Source organism: Carcharodon carcharias, chromosome 14, assembly GCF_017639515.1.
Source record: "Carcharodon carcharias isolate sCarCar2 chromosome 14, sCarCar2.pri, whole genome shotgun sequence".
Classification (NCBI taxonomy): Eukaryota; Metazoa; Chordata; class Chondrichthyes; order Lamniformes; family Lamnidae; genus Carcharodon; species Carcharodon carcharias.
The window spans coordinates 125102529-125124105 of NC_054480.1; the positions used below are offsets into that span (position 1 = coordinate 125102529).

At 50.7% G+C, this 21577-nt stretch overlaps 1 protein-coding gene across 1 annotated transcript in view; it reads right to left on the minus strand.

The window, feature by feature from the left end:
* The window catches only part of LOC121287308 (C3 and PZP-like alpha-2-macroglobulin domain-containing protein 8), a 31702-nt gene extending 17710 nt beyond the window's left edge, over positions 1-13992 (minus strand). Inside the window, exons 1-4 of the mRNA XM_041205075.1 lie at positions 13888-13992; positions 6670-6744; positions 5499-5604; positions 2585-2695 (exon numbers count right to left, since the gene is read on the minus strand). Coding sequence (XP_041061009.1) covers positions 2585-2695; positions 5499-5604; positions 6670-6744; positions 13888-13947 — 352 coding nt within the window. The 5' untranslated portion in view covers positions 13948-13992. The remainder of the gene's footprint in view (positions 1-2584; positions 2696-5498; positions 5605-6669; positions 6745-13887) is intronic.
* Between the last annotated feature and the right edge of the window lie 7585 nt (positions 13993-21577).

The following is a 21577-nucleotide window of genomic DNA, read 5'->3' on the forward strand; positions in this document are numbered from 1 at the left end:
ATTATTTCAGTTTCTTACCTAAAGAAAAAAAATAAACATTTGTTTCCAACTTCAAAGTGAGAGCAATCACAGCTAGCCAACACTCCTTACATCTGCTTGGTGTTTATTCAACAGGCATTTCTTCCTCAATAAAAGTTTTGACATTAAACTTTTAAATTTATATAGGGGTTAACAGCCTATGTCAATTTCTTCCAATAAAAAGTCCTTTATTCATATTTACAATGGTAACTGTCTATGTAAACGTGTCACGCTGTAATTACATTCTCTGGCCAGTGGAGGTGCTATTTACATAGGCAGTTTCCATTATAAATTGCTGTTTCCACATTTTTAATGTCAAAAGTTTCATAAGGATTTAAGCCCTGATTTTAATGAGGTGTGGATGTTGGGTAGCTGCTAATTGGATTGAGGAGGTGGTAGTGCTGGAGTGAGAGTCAGCACCACCCCTCTTAACCTCGGCAACATGAGCTCCAAACCATTTTAATTCTGGGGCCTTGTGTGTTTGTTCTCAGTCAGTTGCCTGCCTGAAACCTACAAGCAGCAGCAGCTGACAGGTATGTAGTTCTGGGTGTGGGTTTTGAGATTCCTGAGACTCATTCCATGCCTGTTTCTGAGGTATGCACAAGTCTGCTGCTGCAGGGGTTTTGTTTTTTTCTTATATATAAGCAGGATGTCCCACAGTGCTTTATAGTCAATTAATACTTTTTGATGTGTAGTCTCTCTTGTGGCAGTCACAGCAAGCTCCCACAAACACCAGCGTGATAAATGAACAGATCATCCGTGCTTTAGTGATGCTGCTTGAGGGACAAATATTGGCCAGGACACTGGGCAGAACTTGTCTGCTCGTCTTTGAATCGTGGCTGTGGGATCATTTATGTCCACCTGAGGGGACAGGTGAGGCCTTGGTTTAATGTCCCATCCAAAGGAAGGCACCTCCAACAGCACCAATGATAGATTCTAACTTTGCACCATTTTAACTAATGGGTACAATGAATAGCCAATGGTTCTGGCACAGGATCAGCAAGCACTGAGTTCAAATCCCACCAGGATATGTTGTGAAATTGAATTGAATAAATCTGGTAATTTGTGGTCTGGCATCAGAAATAGGACAACAAAAGAAGCTTCCAGATTGTCATAAAAACCCAAGCAGTTCACCAGAATCTTGCAGAGATGCTAGGCCAGTTTCCCTATTTTTGACTCCAGTCCCAAATAACATGTTTGAAGTTTAGCAATCTCTAGAAAAACACCCAGTTATAAACAAAACACTACAAAGTTCAACTGATGAAGAATATTGGATGGGCCCCATCAGTAGTGGCCCAGAAAGTGGAAGAGGAAGTATCTTCAGGCAAACCATCGGTTACTGCTGGAGTATTGTGTGCAGTTCTGGTCGCCACATTATAGGAAGGATGTGATTGCACTGGATGGGGTGCAGAGGAGATTCACCAGGATGTTACCTGGGATGAAGCAGTTAAGTTATGAAGAGAAGTTGGATAGACTTGGGTTGTTTTCGTTGAAGCAGAGAAGACTGAGGGGTGACCTGATCAAGGTATACTAGATTATGAGGGGCATGGACAGGGTGGATAGGGAGCAGCTGTTCCCCTTAGTTGAAGGGTCAGTCATGAGGGGACATAAGTTCAAGGTGAGGGGCAGGAAGTTTAGCAGGGGGGGGAATGAGGGGAAAAACTTTTTTACCCAGAGGGTGGTGACGGTCTGGAATGTGCTGCCTGGGAGGGTGGTGGAGGCAGGTTGCCTCACATCCTTTAAAAAGTACCTGGATGAGCACTTGGCACGTCATAACAAGGCTGCGGGCCAAGGGCTGGTAAATGGGATTAGGTAGGTAGGTCAGGTGTTTCTCACGGGTCGGTGCAGACTCGATGGGCCGAAGGGCCTCTTTTGCACTGTGAGATTCTGTGAATGACCTTCCTGTTATTATAAGCTCATGGCTGGGGTGGTTTGCTGACATTTCCAGGATATTTAGTTCCATTCACAGCTCCTCTAATAATGACACAGTCAGCACCCAGACTCAGGCTGACAACTAGTGGCTAACAATTGTGCTACACAAGTGCTGGGTAATGACCAACTTGAACATGAGAAAGCGCAGCCACCTCCCCTTGACCTGCATCTGTACCATCACAACCAATCACCCCTCACTGCCAACATCTTGGGGGTTATCACAGACCAAGAACCGAGCCTGGTCAACCATATCGACACGTGACCACAAGGGCAGGGGGTGTCTCACCTGCTGATCCCTCAAATCCCTATCTGCAAAGGTTCAAGTCAGGAACGTGATGGATACTGACTGTTCCGCTGGACAGGCCCAGCTGCAACAACTCACACAAACTTTGACATTAGCCAGTGAGAACAGTTTACTTGATGGAGCCCCTTTCCAATGGACCTCAGTAACCAACCCCTCAGCCATTTACCGCACCAAGGGTGTAATGTTTAAATTTGTGGATGCACTATAGCAACTCACAGACTACTGAAACAGCACCTTCCTCCCCTATGGCTCAGACAACAAATCATTTACTTTCAACCAAGACTTCTGGTGCCATAATTCTTAAGTTCTCAGTCAGGTTTGAATACATACCTATCCACTGATTGGCTGAGCTTTCTACCTCATTACAGGTGGTCCCATCACACAGCTCCCGAGCCAGAGGACTTGTTTCACTCACATTATAAAAGCGTGTTGCCTCAAATGCTGCAAGGGCAAAAATACCATCAATACACAGCATACGACCAAATATGGCGGCGCCCAGCGCAGAGGTGCCCTGCGCACATGGTGCCCAATGCAGAGGTGCCCTGCGCACATGGTGCCCAGTGCAGAGGTGCCCCGCGCACATGGTGCCCAATGCAGAGGTGCCCCGCGCACATGGTGCCCAGCGCAGAGGTGCCCCGCGCACATGGTGCCCAGCGCAGAGGTGCCCCGCGCACATGGTGCCCAGCGCAGAGGTGCCCCGCGCACATGGTGCCCAGCGCAGAGGTGCCCCGTGCACATGGTGCCCAGCGCAGAGGTGCCCCGCGCACATGGTGCCCAGCACAGAGGTGCCCCGCGCACATGGTGCCCAGCACAGAGGTGCCCTGCGCACATGGTGCCCAATGCAGAGGTGCCCCACGCACATGGTGCCCAATGCAGAGGTGCCCCGCGCACGTGGTGCCCAATGCAGAGGTGCCCCGTACGCACATGGTGCCCAATGCAGAGGTGCCCCGTGCGCACAGCGGCATTAACAGCTCAACTATCCCAGTGGTGTAATCCCCAAAATTACTCTTTATGACCTTCCCCACAGTAAAAGGTTAACTCAGTTCAAACTGGGAATGTGACCTCCGGCCCATCTAGCTTCCCTATCCCTAGTGTTCATTTTGTGCGTACTGATAAACCAGAATCCCATTTGTTGACCAGAACCTGTTTAGTTCTTTCCTGTTATTAATTCATGCTGGTAATCTGTTCCTACCATCCTTTCGTTAAAAAAAAAATCCTCCTACATTTCCTTTATACATTTGCTGTCCTTAAGTTGTTAAATTCTGGGTCTGGCAGATCTAATTTATCCAAATCCTACATCACTGGGTTCCAGAGCAATGACTTAAACTAATGTCACTTAGCTCCACCTAACTGTGCAGATGTGAGCAGATTAAAATACCAGACCACTTGCTAAGATGGCAGGCCCCCAAGTCAAGCACAGTCCATGGATTGAGCCTGGGATCATGCTCTGTAAGATTCAGCTGAGCTCCCAGCTTCCCAATTGTGCGTGAAATTTAATAGAGATTGTGACAGAACGGAAATGGCTCCAGTTTTAAATTCTGGAGCCGAACAAATTATTTACTTTTGATAAAAAGACCCTTCTTAGAATAATTCCCACATTTTCAACATATCTGGATAATGATTCAGGTTCGATTACATACCTATCCACTCACTGGTGAAATTCACCTCATCATTTCAGGTAAGTTTGTGAAGCAGCTCAATTTCCTGGGAGAGGAGTTAAACCTGGAGATCAGCAGATCCCAGGCCACAGTCAGGGAGATCAGTCATTAATCAGTGGTTCAGTGCGGGGGTGTGGGCTGTGCATCTTATCCGGACAGTCTGGCTTTATCATCACCCGTCTGCTTTTCCTACTACGCATCACTCCCAGCTTAAAAATCAAGGTCAATGTTTCTAGTGGACAAATGTGGCTCCCCACCCCCACCAAATGTGGCCCCCTCCCTTTAAGTGGCTGTGTTCCTTTAATTCATTTTCAGGATGTGGGCATCACTGGCTGGGCCAGCATTTATTGCCCATCCCTAATTGCCCTTGAGAGGCTGATGGTGAGCTGCCCTCTTGAACTGCTGCAGTCCATGTGGTGTAGGTACACCCACAGGGCTGTTAGAGGGGGAGTTCCAGGATTGCGCTGTTAGAGGGGGAGTTCCAGGATTGCGCTGTTAGAGGGGGAGTTCCAGGATTGCGCTGTTAGAGAGGGAGTTCCAGGATTTTAACCCAGTGACAATGAACGACGGGTTTCACTGGCCGGCCACATGGAGCCCAAGGTAATAACTAACGTTCTTCAACCCAGCCGCTCCCATTAAACCAGGCAAGGACAGCAGGGCAGGCTGATCCACCAGGGAGGATCTACATGAGACCCTCCATCACTTCCCTCCCCAAGTGCAACCTGGTGGTAAGTGTGCCTCAGTTCCACACCGGGCCCTATAGTTACCCATCGAGCCACTGGGGGAGCCACAGCTGAGATTTTCATTTGAAAAGTCTTTAGGTACTGATGAGGGCAGCAAGCTGGAGGCTGTGGGACTGGCACATAAAGGTCACATTTTAGCATGAGAAAGCTCTTGAGATGGTGGCACAGGTTGTGTCCTTCAAGTGAGTTTCTCCCCTTGCCCATGTTAATCCTGGGACTCAGCAAGTTTGAAAGCGGCTTCTTAAAAGGGAGTTAGCAGCTGTTAATTGCTGCAAACTGTCTTCAGTGTTTGTGCCTGTGGAACCATTCACACTGGGTCCCGAATCCATTCCAATTGCCAAGCCTGTGGGCAGCTCGCACAGTCCAAGAGCCATGGGTAAGGGTTGCCAACTCTGTTTGGGCATAGTCGTGGAGGTTTGGTCACATGGTCTCCTCCCTCCAACCATCCTGTCTCCTCCCATTGGTTGCCTTTCATGTCTATCCTCATTGCATCTGCCTTCCAACCCAAATCAGAAGGCAAACAGACTCTTCATTGTTCAATTGGATAATACTTAGTTGCCAATCAAACAACTCCTTTTTCAATTCCAATGTTTTTATAATTAAACAAGTATTGCTAGGCAATGATTTAAATGTCCCTTATGAGTTTTCTACTGAATTGCTAGGCTATGGGCCTAGTGCTGGAAAATGGGATTAGAATAGTTAGGTACTTGTTTGGCCAGCGCAGACTTGATGGGACGAAGGGCCTTTTTTCTGTACTGTAGACCTCAATGACTCTTATTAATCTTCAGTTCATGGAGACCCCAAACCACAGAGCCATCCTGTGCACAAGCTGCAGGTGCCTACCTGGTTCATAGTAGTCATACACCTTGACCGGGACAGGAGCTGTTTTCCCAACGATATACTCCCGGTATGCATAGAACTTGACACAGGTCATACACTGGCTGGGAATCTGAGGAGAGGGGGAGACACACAGAGAGGGAGAGACATTCAGAAAGCCCCAAAATGTCCACATTCTACCTGGTTCAATATTTAAAGAAAGAATGAAAGAAGTTGCATTGCTATAGCATCTTTCACTACCTCACATCTCAAAGTGCTATGCAGTCAGGAAAGTACTTTTGAAGTGAAGTCACTGTCCTTAGGAAATGTGGCAGCACACAGCAAGATCTCACAACTGACAATATAATGATAACTGAATAATCTGTTTCAGTGATATTTGTTGAGAGATAAATATTGGCCAGGGCACTGGAGATAACTCCCTGCTATTTTTCAGAATAGCAGACGTGGGATATTTTACAGATACCTGAGGGGGCAGACTGGGCCATGTTTAACATCTCATCCAAAAGATGGCCCCTCCGACAGCGCAGCGCTCCCTCAGTGCTGACCCTCCGACAGCGCAGCGCTCCCTCAGCGCTGACCCTCCGACAGCGCAGCGCACCCTCAGCATTGAGCCTCCGACAGCGCAGCACTGGGGTGGTCAGTCTGGATCATGGGCTCAAGAATCTGGGCTTGGACTTGAAACCACAACCTTCTGCCACACGGGCAAGAGAGCTACACACTGAGTCATGCTGACACTCATTTTAAGAGTTTATTTTCCCTTCCCTCTCTGCCCGCCTCTCCAAGAGATGCCTCACCCACACATTTCTTCACTTGCAAACCTAGAGAGAGGGAGAGAGATAGTGTCGGCCCAACTCAGTTATTGGTCCAGAACCAAGGGACATTGTTACGAGAACAAATGCAAGACAGAGAGCAGCAGAAGCTTAATGCAGAGGGTGTTGTAGCTGTGGAATGCACACCTGGAGTGACTGATGGAAACACAGGCCAGGTGAACATTTAAGAACAGGTTACATCAGTTGTTGAAAGATAGGGGATGAAGGGCTCGGTGAACAGGGAAGGACACAGGATTAAAATACTGCTTATATGGAAAATAAAGACCAAACGCTGACTGGAAGTAGCCAGAGTCCTTCCTGATGATATGGTTTATTTTATTTCATATTTTTAAAAGCTTCTCTCTTACCTCATCAAAATAAAACAGAACTTTCCTTCCGTCCACTTCATACCGTTTCAGTTCAATCTGTTTACCCAGGAGCAGCTGTGATAGAAGAGAAAGTTATGTTGAATTTCTCCCTTTTGGACATTCAAAATAAACCAAATTTAATTTTGTCAACCTTTAAAATCTTTTGGTCAACAAAACTAGTTGCCAAAACAATTAGTTGCGCATGAGGAGTTAGGGCTAAGTGTGACCTTTCAGGTGACTCAAGGTTAGAGGTCCTCTTCAAGCATTTTCACTCCTTGTCCTGGTAACCCTACATCACCTCCAATGGTCAGATGGATTACTTACACCGGGACAAGTTTACATAGGAAGCTCCCATTATAAACAGGAACAGAGGGATTTAGAATGGAGAGTTGACAGGAAGCATATTATAGATCTTGCCTCTATGCATTTCATCTGTAGATGTATTTATGTCTCTTTCTGTCCTAAAGGAGTTAACTCCCATTAAAGGTCTACTGACCCTCATTGCAACGCCCTACTTCAATCAAGTGTTATCCTCCACTCACCAATCTGAACTGAGGTTGGCAGGTTATGCAACTGTGGAGGGCATCGCTGAAGAATCTGATACTATGTTTGCTGTTTGAGTGCACACATTCCAGATCACAACAACACTGTTTAAAAAAAGATCCCCATCTCCCCCTTTGGTTCTTTTGCCAATTACCTTAAATCTGTGTCCCTCTGCTTACTGACCCTCCTGTCACTGGAAACGGTTTCTCATTTACTCCATCAAAACGCCTCATAATTTTGAGCACCGCTGTTAAATCTCCTCTTAACCTTCTTCACTCGAAGGAGAACAATCCCAGCTTCTCCAGTCTCTCCACATGTCTGAAGTCACTCATCTCTGACACCATCCCCGTGAATCTCCTCAGCACCTTCTCCAAGGCCTCGACAGCCCTCCCAAAGCGTGGCACCCAGAATTGAACACAATTCTCCAGCAGAGTCCTAACCAGTGATTTAGAAACATTTTGCCTCTAATTGGCAGAGATCAGCCCACAGAGCACAGACACAGGGCTGAATCTTGGGCCTTTGCTCTCCGCGCCCAAGTGTATCATTGACTTCTCCAACTGAAGGCACAGAGGCTCAGAAATTTAATCTAATCCCAATTTGAAGAAAACCTCGATCTAACAGATAACTGGGCTGTGATCCAGGTGCGGTCCCTGTGACTGAGAGGCCCATGTGCCAACCCAGAATACCAGTCTGCCAGAAATGTTTTAAGGTATATAAAATCATAAAAATGACTCCCACCGTCTTCTGAATGACTTATTTTTTAATATTGATGTTGTGTGTGTGTGTGTGTGTGTGTGTGTGTGTGTGTGTGTGTGTGTGTGTGTGTGTGTGTGTGGGGGGGGGGGGGGAGGAGGAGGAGGTGTGGGGGGGGGAACATGGGATGGGGGCAGGTCTTTTTTAATGGGACACCCCTGTGTCACTTGTAGCTGCTACAATCTTGAGGCTGTGCCACTCAGATTCAATGTCTCTTTCAAACACAGCGTCTCAAGAGATGGCAGGGCAACATCACAAACACTTGCTGGGCAACAGCAACGAGGGAATCACAGGCTGGAGCACAGAGTAACAAAGAAGAGGTCTGTCTGTGTGAGTCAGAGTCCAGATCCTGCCTCTCACATTCTGCCACATTACAGTTTCATCACAAGAAATATTACCCAGTCTCCAGGGAAACTTCATAAAACACAAACTAGAGCAAAAGTTCCATCTAATAAAGCCCATGATAAATGCACAACTTGAACTTACATCTGAGGCAAGTAAAGAGCCTCTTTTAATCTGGTGTTAGGGTTTTACAGGCCCCGAAGTCTGTCGTTAATATTTCATGGTTCGAAGGGCAGTGACTGGCCGCAGACAGACGCTTTACGATGTTCTCTTGCACTCTGGCGCCATGGAGAATTGTGCTCCCCAGTGAGAGCTGCATTTTACAGGCCAACTTGATGAACAGCCCCAACCCTCACTCCACCCACAGCTGGGAACAGCATTTGCAGGCGGACAACCCAAGGTGGCATTGCTGCAAGGATTAATTCACACCACTCTGCCTGCCCTCCCCCTCTACTACCCCCTACTCCGCCTGCCCGCCCACTCCAATACCGCCCACTCCACTACCGCCCACTCCAAGTTACAGTGCTTAGCAATACAGCAGTTTTCCAATCAGCATCAGGAATGTTGCTTTGGCAATACTGCAGGAGAAAATACAGCTTTCCAAGGGAACTTACAGTATTCAGTGAGTGTGACAGCGGGGGTGAGGAAAGAGTGTATGTGTTGGGGTGCAGTATGTGTAGGGGGTGAGCGCATTGGGGGTGGAGAAAGAATGCACCAGGTTGGGGGTGGGGTTGGGGGTGAGAAGAGTGTGCAGGGGCTGGGGGAGGGGAGAGCACGTTGCCGTGGGGCGGGGGGTTGTGAGAACAGACTAGGAGGACTGGAGAAGAGGGAGGTGAGGGGGAAGAGTTTGCCAAGAAGGGGGTGAGGGGGAGAGCATGTTGGAGGGAGTTGGGGGCAGTTAGATCTCCCAATACTTTAATTATTAATCAGTAAAGTAAGGAGTCCTTTAAGGTTGAAGCTGGATAAACACAAGGAGAAGGAATAGAAGATATTGACCATGTGTGAGGAGACTCATGTGAGGAATTAAAACCAGCACCGACTAGTTGGGCCAAATGGCCTGTTTCTGTGCAATATATTTGATGATTAATAAAGTTTAGATATGGGCATCAATAACCAGTTGGATCAGGGAATTGAAAATGGACTTACAGCCTTCATTATACACGTACATAATTACAGCATCTATAATTTAAATCAAGCACGCCTTCAAAATGACCTTTGGCTGCCGCAGAACATCCCATGTTTCACAGCATTTGACAGGCAGTTAATGATTCAAATAACTTGGCGACTGTTGGTGGCATTTAACCTTTAACCCCATCAGTGACCTACTCTGTTGATCCCAGAATTTTGCACGAAATGTCGATTCTTTTGAAGTTCCCTTTATTTTGGATGTGGTGGGATTCATTTTCTCCTGTTCTCCCTTTTCTCAAGTGCTCAGCAACCTCACCCTGGGCTCATTCCTCGTCTCGACCTGTGTAGTGAGTAACAGGTTAGTGACCCATGAAGGACACCATCTGCTCTCCTGACCAATACTACCATCTGAATGAGTGCAAGTATATTCTGGAGACACCCTCACATACAAATGTTAAACACAAACACAAACACATGCAGACAGGCACACATCCTTCAGGATAAACATGCCAGCTTTGACTCCCTGGCTAATGTCCCCTTCTTAACCACCCTAATTCCAGTCAGCTTATTCATCATAGACCCACATAGAATCTTCAGGTCTATTAGCCACTGCGGTCATGAATTAATCCATAGAGAACATAAAACATCAAGTGATCATACAAAAGTATTTTAAATAAAGCTGTAAACGGATTTTAGCCCCTGCCCCACTGTTGGCTTTGATAGTCAACTAGCTGCATTAATGTTTTGTTGACCATCTGCCTCTTGGTATTTTAGGGGTTAAATTCACTGGATAAATTTTCCTCATTTGATTGAGGTATATTTTGGAATCTTTGGGGCTCTATAATTTCTGCCTTTGCCTTAACCTGAGCTATACGGTGTGCAAGTGGCCTGACCTTAGCCCAGTGCCAAGGTTCTTCATTCAACAGCACAGATGATATTCACACATGGCTTTGTCCAGTGACCCCTGGAGCTGGAACACTGGCTCCTTCCATCCACTCTCTCTACATTATCAGACTGCTTGCTGATATCCAGGACTGAATGAGCAGAAAATTCCTCCAAGTAATTATCAGAAAGATGGAAGCCATTGTCTTCAGTCCTTGCCACAAACTCCAATCCCTAGCTAGTGGCTACATTGCTCACTCTCCCTGGAAATGGTCTCAGGTTAAGCCAGTTTGTTCACAACTTTGGTTTATATTTGACCCCAAGTTGAGCTTCCAACCTCATTCTGGCACCATCACTAAAACCACCTATTCACAGCTCCATAACACTGCTTGATCCTGTCCCTGTCACAGCTTATCCACTGCTGAAACCCTCATTCATATCTTCGTTACCTCTAGACTTGACTTTTAGAACAAACTCCAGACCACACATTCTACCCTCTGAAAACTTGGTCATCCAAAACTCTGCTGCCCATGTCTTAACTTGTGCCAAGTTCCATCCACCAATCACGTACTGTGGTCACTGTCACACATCGGCCCTGGTTAAGCAAAGCCTAGATTTCAAAATTCTCATCCTTGTTTTCAAATCCCTCCACGGCTTTGCCCCTTTCTAGCTCTATAACCTTCTCCTGCCCCACGCTCTCAGATATTTGCACTCCTCTAATTCCGGCCTCTAACATGATCACTGACTTTAATTGCTCCACCATTGGTGGCCTTGCCTTCAGTTGCCTGGGTCCCAAGCTCTGGAATTCCCTCCCTAAACCTCTCCACCTCTCTCTCCTTAAAGACACTCCTTTTTTGACAAGCTTTGGTCACCTGTCCTAATATCTCCTTATGTGGCTCGGTATCAGATTGTATAATTCTTGTGAAGCACCTTGGAACATCTTACATCAAGCTTTTTAAAAAAATTAATTACAGGATGTGGTCATCGCTGGCTGGGCCAGCATTTATTGCCCATCCCTAATTGCCTTTCAGAAGGTGGTGGTGAGCTGCCACTTGAACCGCTGCAATCCATGTGCTGTAGGTACACCCACAGTGCTGTTAGGGAGGGAGCTGCTGTTTTCCCTAACAAATAGGCATTAACAGGTGAGATAGGTATGATCACAGAATCAAACTTCACCTCACAGTTGGAAGATCACAGGTTCAAGACCAACTCCAGAGACATGAGCCCATACTCCAGGATGACACAACCAGAGCAGTGCCGAGGGAGCGCTGCAGTGTTGGGAGGGCAAGTGCCAAGGGAGTGCTGCACTCCTCATAAACACTAAGCGAGCCTCTCACCGACTTCTCACAGACACTAAGCGAGCCCCTCACCGACTCCTCACAGACACTAAGCGAGACCCTCGCCGACTCCTCACAGACACTAAGCGAGCCCCTCGCCGACTCCTCACAGACACTAAGCGAGACCCTCACCGACTCCTCACAGACACTAAGCGAGACCCTCACCGATTCCTCATAAACACTAAGCGAGCCCCTCACCGACTCCTCACAGACACTTAAGCGAGACCCTCACAGACACTAAGCGAGCCCCTCACCGACTCCTCACAGGCACTTAAGCGAGACCCTCACAGACACTAAGCGAGCCCCTCACCGACTCCTCATAAACACTAAGCGAGCCCCTCACCGACTCCTCACAGACACTTAAGCGAGACCCTCACAGACACTGAGCGAGACCCTCACAGACACTGAGCGAGCCCCTCACAGACACTGAGCGAGCCCCTCACAGACACTGAGCGAGCCCCTCACAGACATTGAGCGAGCCCCTCACAGACACTGAGCGAGCCCCTCACAGACACTGAGCGAGCCCCTCACAGACACTGAGCGAGCCCCTCACAGACACTGAGCGAGCCCCTCACAGACACTGAGCGAGCCCCTCACAGACACTGAGCGAGCCCCTCACAGACACTGAGCGAGCCCCTCACCTACTCCTCACAGACACTAAGCGAGCCCCTCACCGACTCCTCACAGACACTAAGCGAGCCCCTCACCGACTCCTCACAGACACTAAGCGAGCCCCTCACCGACTCCTCACAGACACTTAAGCGAGACCCTCACAGACACTGAGCGAGACCCTCACAGACACTGAGCGAGCCCCTCACAGACACTGAGCGAGCCCCTCACAGACACTGAGCGAGCCCCTCACAGACACTGAGCGAGCCCCTCACAGACACTGAGCGAGCCCCTCACAGACACTGAGCGAGCCCCTCACAGACACTGAGCGAGCCCCTCACAGACACTGAGCGAGCCCCTCACAGACACTGAGCGAGCCCTCACAGATACTGAGCGAGCCCCTCACCTACTCCTCACAGACACTAAGCGAGCCCCTCACCGACTCCTCACAGACACTAAGCGAGCCCCTCACCGACTCCTCACAGACACTAAGCGAGCCCCTCACCGACTCCTCACAGACACTAAGCGAGCCCCTCACCTACTCCTCACAGACACTAAGCGAGCCCCTCACCGACTCCTCACAGACACTAAGCGAGCCCCTCACCGACTCCTCACAGACACTAAGCGAGCCCCTCACCGACTCCTCACAGACACTAAGCGAGCCCCTCACCGACTCCTCACAGGCACTAGGCGAGCCCCTCACCGACTCCTCACAGGCACTAGGCGAGACCCTCACCGACTCCTCACAGGCACTAGGCGAGACCCTCACCGACTCCTCACAGGCACTAAGCGAGACCCTCACAGACACTAAGCGAGCCCCTCACAGACACTAAGCGAGCCCCTCACAGACACTAAGCGAGCCCCTCACAGACACTAAGCGAGCCCCTCACAGACACTAAGCGAGACCCTCACAGACACTAAGCGAGACCCTCACAGACACTAAGCGAGACCCTCACTGACTCCTCACAGACACTAAGCGAGACCCTCACCGACTACTCACAGACACTAAGCGAGACCCTCACCTACTCCTCACAGACACTAAGCGAGCCCCTCACCGACTCCTCACAGACACTAAGCGAGACCCTCACCGACTCCTCACAGACACTAAGTGAGACCCTCACTGACTCCTCACAGACACTAAGCGAGACCCTCACCGACTCCTCACAGACACTAAGTGAGATCCTCACCGACTCCTCACAGACACTAAGCGAGACCCTCACCGACTCCTCACAGACACTAAGCGAGACCCTCACAGACACTAAGCAAGCCCCTCACCGACTCCTCACAGACACTAAGCGAGCCCCTCACAGACACTAAGCAAGCCCCTCACAGACACTAAGCGAGCCCCTCACCGACTCCTCACAGACACACTAAGCGAGCCCCTCACCGACTCCTCACAGACACTAAGCGAGCCCCTCACAGACACTAAGTGAGCCCCTCACCGACTCCTCACAGACACCAAGCGAGCCCCTCACCGACTCCTCACAGACACTAAGCGAGACCCTCACAGACACTAAGCAAGCCCCTCACCGACTGTTTCCAAGGGTCAAATGGGACCCACGCTGACATTAGAAACCCCTTGCTTTCGCCAGGAGGTGGAGCCTATAATGTACAAGATACTCACAGCATCAAACATCGCAAGAGAGTCTCCACGGAAATGAACTCCAGATGTTCCAGAGAACATACTCCCAATAAACAGCTGTAAACTCCAATTACACTGAGAACGCCCCATCACACTCCACCCCCGAACCTCATTCAGGGATCCAGCATTCATGCTGCAGTTACAGTCTGGCTCATAGCACCCGTTAGTCTAGTTTCTCCCTCATTGCATCGTGTCTATCCTCATCACACAGCCAATCAGCAATTTACAAACTACATCACAACTAGACTGTTCTGTCCCGTCAACAGGAACTGAGTTAGAAATGGTTTCAATTAAACATGACAGAAAGAAGCAAGCATAGAGAGAGACAGAGAGAGAGAGAGCCAGAGACCGAGAGAGAGAGAGACCCAGAGTCCAAGAGAGAGAGAGACAGAGAGAGAGACCGAGACCCAGAGACCAAGAGAGAGAGAGACCCAGAGACCGAGAGAGAGAGAGAGGGACAGACAGAGAGAGAGAGACCCAGAGACCGAGAGAGAGAGAGAGAGACCCATTGACCGAAAGAGAGAGACCCAGCGACCGAGACAGAGAGAGACCCAGTGACCGAGAGAGAGAAAGAGAGAGACCCAGCGACCGAGAGAGAGACCCCCAGAGACCAAGAGACAGAGAGAGAGACCCAGAGACCGAGAGAGAGAGAGAGAGAGACCCAGAGAGAGAGAGAGAGACCCGGAGACCGAGAGAGAGAGAGAGAGAGAGAGAGAAAAAGAGACCCAGAGACCGAGAGAGAGAGAGAGACCCAGAGACCGAGAGAGAGACCCAGAGAGAGAGAGAGAGAGACCCAGAAAGAGAGAGAGACCGAGAGAGAGAGAGAAAGACCAGAGACCCAGAGACAGAGAGAGAGAGAGAGAGAGAGGGACCCAGAGAGAGAGAGTGAGAGAGAGAGAGAGAAACCAAGAGAGACCCAGAGACTGAGAGAGAGATAGAGTAAGAGAGGCTCCCAGAGACCGAGAGAGAGATAGAGAGACCCAGAGACCGAGAGAGAGAGAGAAAGAGAGGGACCCAGAGAGAGAGAGAGAGAGAGAGAGAGGGACCCAGAGAGAGAGAGTGAGAGAGAGAGAGAGAGAAACCAAGAGAGACCCAAAGACTGAGAGAGAGAGAGATAGAGTAAGAGAGGCTCCCAGAGACCGAGAGAGAGATAGAGAGACCCAGAGACCGAGAGAGAGAGAGAGACCCAGAGACCGAGAGAGAGACCCAGAGAGAGAGAGAGAGAGACCCAGAAAGAGAGAGAGACCGAGAGAGAGAGAGACCAAAGACCCAGAGACAGAGAGAGAGAGAGAGAGAGAGAGGGACCCAGAGAGAGAGAGTGAGAGACAGAGAGAGAGAGAAACCAAGAGAGACCCAGAGACAGAGAGAGAGAGATAGAGTAAGAGAGGCTCCCAGAGACCGAGAGAGAGATAGAGAGACCCAGAGACCGAGAGAGAGAGAGAAAGAGAGGGACCCAGAGAGAGAGAGAGAGAGAGAGGGACCCAGAGAGAGAGAGTGAGAGAGAGAGAGAGAGAAACCAAGAGAGACCCAGAGACAGAGAGAGAGAGATAGAGTAAGAGAGGCTCCCAGAGACTGAGAGAGAGATAGAGAGACCCAGAGACCGAGAGAGAGAGAGAGACCCAGAGACCGAGAGAGAGACCCAGAGAGAGAGAGAGAGAGAGACCCAGAAAGAGAGAGAGACCGAGAGAGAGAGAGAGAGAGAGACCAGAGACCCAGAGACAGAGAGAGAAAGAGAGAGAGAGGGACCCAGAGAGAGAGAGAGAGAGAGAGAGAAACCAAGAGAGACCCAGAGACTGAGAGAGAGAGAGATAGAGTAAGAGAGGCTCCCAGAGACCGAGAGAGAGATAGAGAGACCCAGAGACCGAGAGAGAGAGAGAAAGAGAGGGACCCAGAGAGAGAGAGAGAAACCGAGAGAGAACCAGAGACCGAGAGAGAGAGAGATAGAGAGAAAGAGAGGCTCCCAGAGACCAAGAGAGAGATAGAGAGACCCAGAGACCGAGAGAGAGAGAGAGAGGGACCCAGAGAGAGAGAGAGAGAGAGAAACCGAGAGAGACCCAGAAACCGAGAGAGAGAGAGAGAGAGAGATATAGAGAGAAAGAGAGGCTCCCAGAGACCGAGAGAGAGAGAGATAGAGACCCAGACACCGAGAGAGAGAGAGACCCAGAGAGAGACAGAGGGAGAAACAGAGAGAGAGACCCAGAGACCGAGAGAGAGAGAGAGACCCAGAGACCGAGAGAGAGAAAGAGACCCAGAGACCGAGAGAGAGAGAGAGAGAGAGAGAGAGAGAAAACCATAAACTGAGAGAGACACAGAGACCCAGAGAGAGAGAAAGAAAGAGACCCAGAGACCGAGAGAAAGAGAGACCCAGAGACTGAGAGAGAGAGACCCAGAAACTGAGAGAGAGAGAGAAAAAGAGAGAGAGACCCAGATACTCAGAGAGAGAGAGAGAGACCCAGACAGACCGAGAGAGAGAGACCCAGAGAGAGAGACCGAGTGAGAGAGAGACCGAGTGAGAGAGAGACTGAGAGAGAGAGAGTCCGACTGAGAGAGAGAGAGACCCAGAGAGAGAGACACCGAGAGAGAGAGACACCGAGAGAGAGAGACACCGAGAGAGAGAGACACCGAGAGAGAGAGACACCGAGAGAGAGAGACACCGAGAGAGAGAGAGAGAGACCCAGAGACCGAGAGAGACCCAGAGAGAGAAAGACCCAGAGTCCGAGAGAGAGAGGGACCCAGAGACCGAGAGAGAGAGGGACCCAGAGACCGAGAGAGAGAGGGACCCAGAGACCGAGAGAGAGGGACCCAGAGACCGAGAGAGACCCAAAGAGAGAGAGAGACCCAAAGAGAGAGAGAGACCCAGAGAGAGAGAGAGACCCAGAGAGAGAGAGAGACCCAGAGAGAGAGAGAGACCCAGAGAGAGAGAGAGACACCCAGAGAGAGAGAGACACCCAGAGAGAGAGAGACACCCAGAGAGAGCGACCCAGAGACCGAGAGAGAGACCGAGAGAGAGAGAGACCCAGAGACCGAGAGAGAGAGAGAGAGACCCAGAGACCGAGACTGAGAGCGTGAGAGAGAGAGACCCAGAGACCGAGAGAGAGAGAGACACACAGAGACTGAGAGAAGGAGAGAAAGACCCAGAGAGAGAGAGAGCCACCGAGACCAAGAGACCGAGAGAGAGACCGAGACCAAGAGACCGAGAGAGAGACCCCAAGAGACTGAGAGAGAGAGAGAGAGAGAGAGAGAGAGAGAGACAGAGACCCAGAGAGAGAGAGAGAGAGAGAGAGACCGAGACCCAGTGACCAAGAGAGAGAGACACAGAACCGAGAGCGAGACCGACCCAGAGACCGAGAGAGAGCGAGAGAGAGAGAACGAGACCGAGAGGGAGACCGAGACCCAGATACCAAGAGAGAGAGAGACCCAGAGACCGAGAGAGAGAAAGAGAGAACCATAAACTGAGAGAGAGAGAGAGAGAGAGAGAGAGAGAGACAGAGACCCAGAGAGAGAGAAAGAAAGAGAGACGCAGAGACCGAGAGAAAGAGAGACCCAGAGACTGACAGAGCAAGAGAGACCCAGAAACCGAGAGAGAGAGAGAGAGAGAGATATAGAGAGAAAGAGAGGCTCCCAGAGACCGAGAGAGAGAGAGATAGAGACCCAGACACCGAGAGAGAGAGAGACCCAGAGAGAGACAGAGGGAGAAACAGAGAGAGAGACCCAGAGACCGAGAGAGAGAGAGAGACCCAGAGACCGAGAGAGAGAAAGAGACCCAGAGACCGAGAGAGAGAGAGAGAGAGAGAGAGAGAAAACCATAAACTGAGAGAGACACAGAGACCCAGAGAGAGAGAAAGAAAGAGACCCAGAGACCGAGAGAAAGAGAGACCCAGAGACTGAGAGAGAGAGACCCAGAAACTGAGAGAGAGAGAGAAAAAGAGAGAGAGACCCAGATACTCAGAGAGAGAGAGAGAGACCCAGACAGACCGAGAGAGAGAGACCCAGAGAGAGAGACTGAGAGAGAGAGAGACTGAGAGAGAGAGAGACTGAGAGAGAGAGAGACTGAGAGAGAGAGAGACTGAGAGAGAGAGAGACACCGAGAGAGAGAGACACCGAGAGAGAGAGACACCGAGAGAGAGAGACACCGAGAGAGAGAGACACCGAGAGAGAGAGACACCGAGAGAGAGAGACACCGAGAGAGAGAGAGAGAGAGACCCAGAGACCAAGAGAGACCCAGAGAGAGAGAGACCCAGAGTCCGAGAGAGAGAGGGACCCAGAGACCGAGAGAGAGAGGGACCCAGAGACCGAGAGAGAGAGGGACCCAGAGACCGAGAGAGACCCAAAGAGAGAGAGAGAGACCCAGAGAGAGAGAGAGACCCAGAGAGAGAGAGAGACCCAGAGAGAGAGAGAGAGACACCCAGAGAGAGAGAGACACCCAGAGAGAGAGAGACACCCAGAGAGAGAGAGACACCCAGAGAGAGAGAGACACCCAGAGAGAGCGACCCAGAGACCGAGAGAGAGACCGAGAGAGAGAGAGACCCAGAGACCGAGAGAGAGAGAGAGAGACCCAGAGACCAAGACCGAGAGCGTGAGAGAGAGAGACCCAGAGACCGAGAGAGAGAGAGACACACAGAGACTGAGAGAAGGAGAGAAAGACCCAGAGAGAGAGAGAGCCACCGAGACCAAGAGACCGAGAGAGAGACCGAGACCAAGAGACCGAGAGAGAGACCCCAAGAGACTGAGAGAGAGAGAGAGAGAGAGAGAGAGAGACAGAGACCCAGAGAGAGAGAGAGAGAGAGAGAGACCGAGACCCAGTGACCAAGAGAGAGAGACACAGAACCGAGAGCGAGACCGACCCAGAGACCGAGAGAGAGCGAGAGAGAGAACGAGACCGAGAGAGAGACCGAGACCCAGATACCAAGAGAGAGAGAGACCCAGAGACCGAGAGAGAGAAAGAGAGAACCATAAACTGAGAGAGAAAGAGAGAGAGAGAGAGAGAGAGAGAGAGACAGAGACCCAGAGAGAGAGAAAGAGAGACGCAGAGACCGAGAGAAAGAGAGACCCAGAGACTGACAGGGCAAGAGAGACCCAGAAACTGAGAGAGAGAGAGAGACTCAGATACTCAGAGAGAGAGAGAGAGAGAGAGAGACCCAGAGAGAGACACCGAGAGAGACATCGAGAGAGAAACACCCAGAGACCGAGACCGAGAGAGAGACACCCAGACAAAGCGAGAGAGAGAGAGGCACCCAGAGAGAGAGACTGACACCCAGAGAGAGAGAGAGACAGAGAGAGAGCGGGAGAGAGACCCAGAGACAGAGAGAGAGGGAGAGAGAGAGACCCACAGACCGAGAGAGAGACCCACAAACCGAGAGAGAGAGAGAGAGTGGGAGAGAGAGCCTCAGAGAGAGAGAGAGAGAGACAGAGAGACCCAGAGAAAGAGAGAGAGAGACCCAGAGAGAGAGAGAGAGAGACCCAGAGAGAGAGAGAGAGTGATCCAGAGACCGAGAGAGTGATCCAGAGACCGAGAGAGTGATCCAGAGACCGAGAGAGAGAGAGAGAGACCCAGAGAGAGAGAGAGAGAGACCCAGAGAGAGAGAGAGACCCAGAGAGAGAGAGAGACCCAGAGAGAGACACCCAGAGAGAGAGACACCCAGGGACCGAGAGAGAGACACCCAGAGACCGAGAGATAGAGACCCAGAGACCGAGAGATAGAGACCCAGAGACCGAGAGATAGAGACCCAGAGACCGAGAGCGAGAGAGAGAGAGACCCAGAGACCGAGAGCGAGAGAGAGAGACCCAGAGACCGAGAGAGAGAGAGAGAGGGAGAGACCCAGAGACCGAGAGAGAGAGAGAGGGAGAGGGAGAGAGACCCAGAGACCGAGAGAAAGAGAGAGAGAGAGAGACCCAGAGACCGAGAGAAAGAGAGAGAGAGAGAGACCCAGAGACCGAGAGAGAGAGAGAACCAGAGACAGGGAGAGAGAGACCGAGACCCAGAGACCGAGAGAGAGCGACCGAGACCAAGAGACTGAGAGAGAGACCCCCAGAGACTGAGAGAGAGAGAGAGAGAGAGACACAGAGACTCAGAGAGAGGGAGAGAGAGAAACCGAGAGAGAGAGACCCAGAGTTCAAGAGAGAGAGAGAGAGAGAGAGAGAGACCCAGAGACCGAGAGAAAGAGAGAGAGAGACGCAGAGACCGAGAGAGAGAGAGAACCAGAGACAGAGAGAGAGAGACCGAGACCGAGAGAGAGAGACCGAGACCAAGAGACTGAGAGAGAGACCCCCAGAGACTGAGAGAGAGAGAGAGACACAGAGACTCAGAGAGAGGGAGAGAGAGAAACCGAGAGAGACCCAGAGTTCAAGAGAGGGAGAGAGAGAGAGAGACCCAGAGACCGAGATAGAGAGAGAGAGCGCGCCCCAGAGACCGAGAGAGACCAAGATCTAGAGACTGAGAGAGAGAACGAGACGCAGAGACCGAGAGAGAGACCCCTAGAGACCGAGAGAGAGAGACACAGAGACTCAGAGAGAGAGACACAGAGACTTAGAGAGAGAGAGCGAGAGAGAAAGGCAGAGACCCAGAGACCAAGAGAGAGACAGAGACCGAGCAAGACCCAGAGACTGAGAGAGATAGAGAGAGACCGAGAAACCGAGAGAGAGAGACCCAGACAGAGCGAGAGAGAGAGAGAGAGGCACCCAGAGAGAGAGACAGACACCCAGAGAGAGAGACCCAGAGACCGAGAGAGAGAGACAGAGAGAGAGCGGGAGAGAGACCCAGAGACAGAGAGAGAGAGACCGAGACCGAGAGAGAGCGACCGAGACCAAGAGACTGAGAGAGAGACCCCCAGAGACTGAGAGAGAGAGAGAGACACAGAGACTCAGAGAGAGGGAGAGAGAGAAACCGAGAGAGACCCAGAGTTCAAGAGAGGGAGAGAGAGAGACCCAGAGACCGAAATAGAGAGAAAGAGCGCGCCCTAGAGACCGAGAGAGACCAAGATCTAGAGACTGAGAGAGAGAACGAGACGCAGAGACCGAGAGAGAGACCCCTAGAGACCGAGAGAGAGAGAGAGACAGAGACTCAGAGAGAGAGACAGAGAGACTCAGAGAGAGAGACACAGAGATTTAGAGAGAGAGAGCGAGAGAGAAAGGCAGAGACCCAGAGACCAAGAGAGAGACAGAGACCGAGCGAGACCCAGAGACTGAGAGAGATAGAGAGAGACCGAGAAACCGAGAGAGAGAGACCCAGACAGAGCGAGAGAGAGAGAGAGGCACCCAGAGAGAGAGAAAGACACCCAGAGAGAGAGACCCAGAGACCGAGAGAGAGAGACAGAGAGAGAGCGGGAGAGAGACCCAGAGACAGAGAGAGAGGGAGAGAGAGAGAGAGAGACCAACAGACCGAGAGAGAGAGAGAGAGCCCCAGAGAGAGAGACCGAGACCCAGAGACCAAGAGAGAGCGACCAAGACCAAGAGACCGAGAGAGAGACCCCCGGAGACTGAGAAAGACACAGAGACTCAGAGAGAGACCCAGAGACCGAGAGAGAGAGAAACCGAGAGAGACCCAGAGACCGAGAGAGAGATAGAGAGGCTCCCAGAGACCGAGAGAAAGAGATAGAGAGACCCAGAGACCTAGAGAAAGAGAGAGGGAGAGAGACCCAGAGACCGAGGGAAAGAGAGAGAGAGATAGACCCCC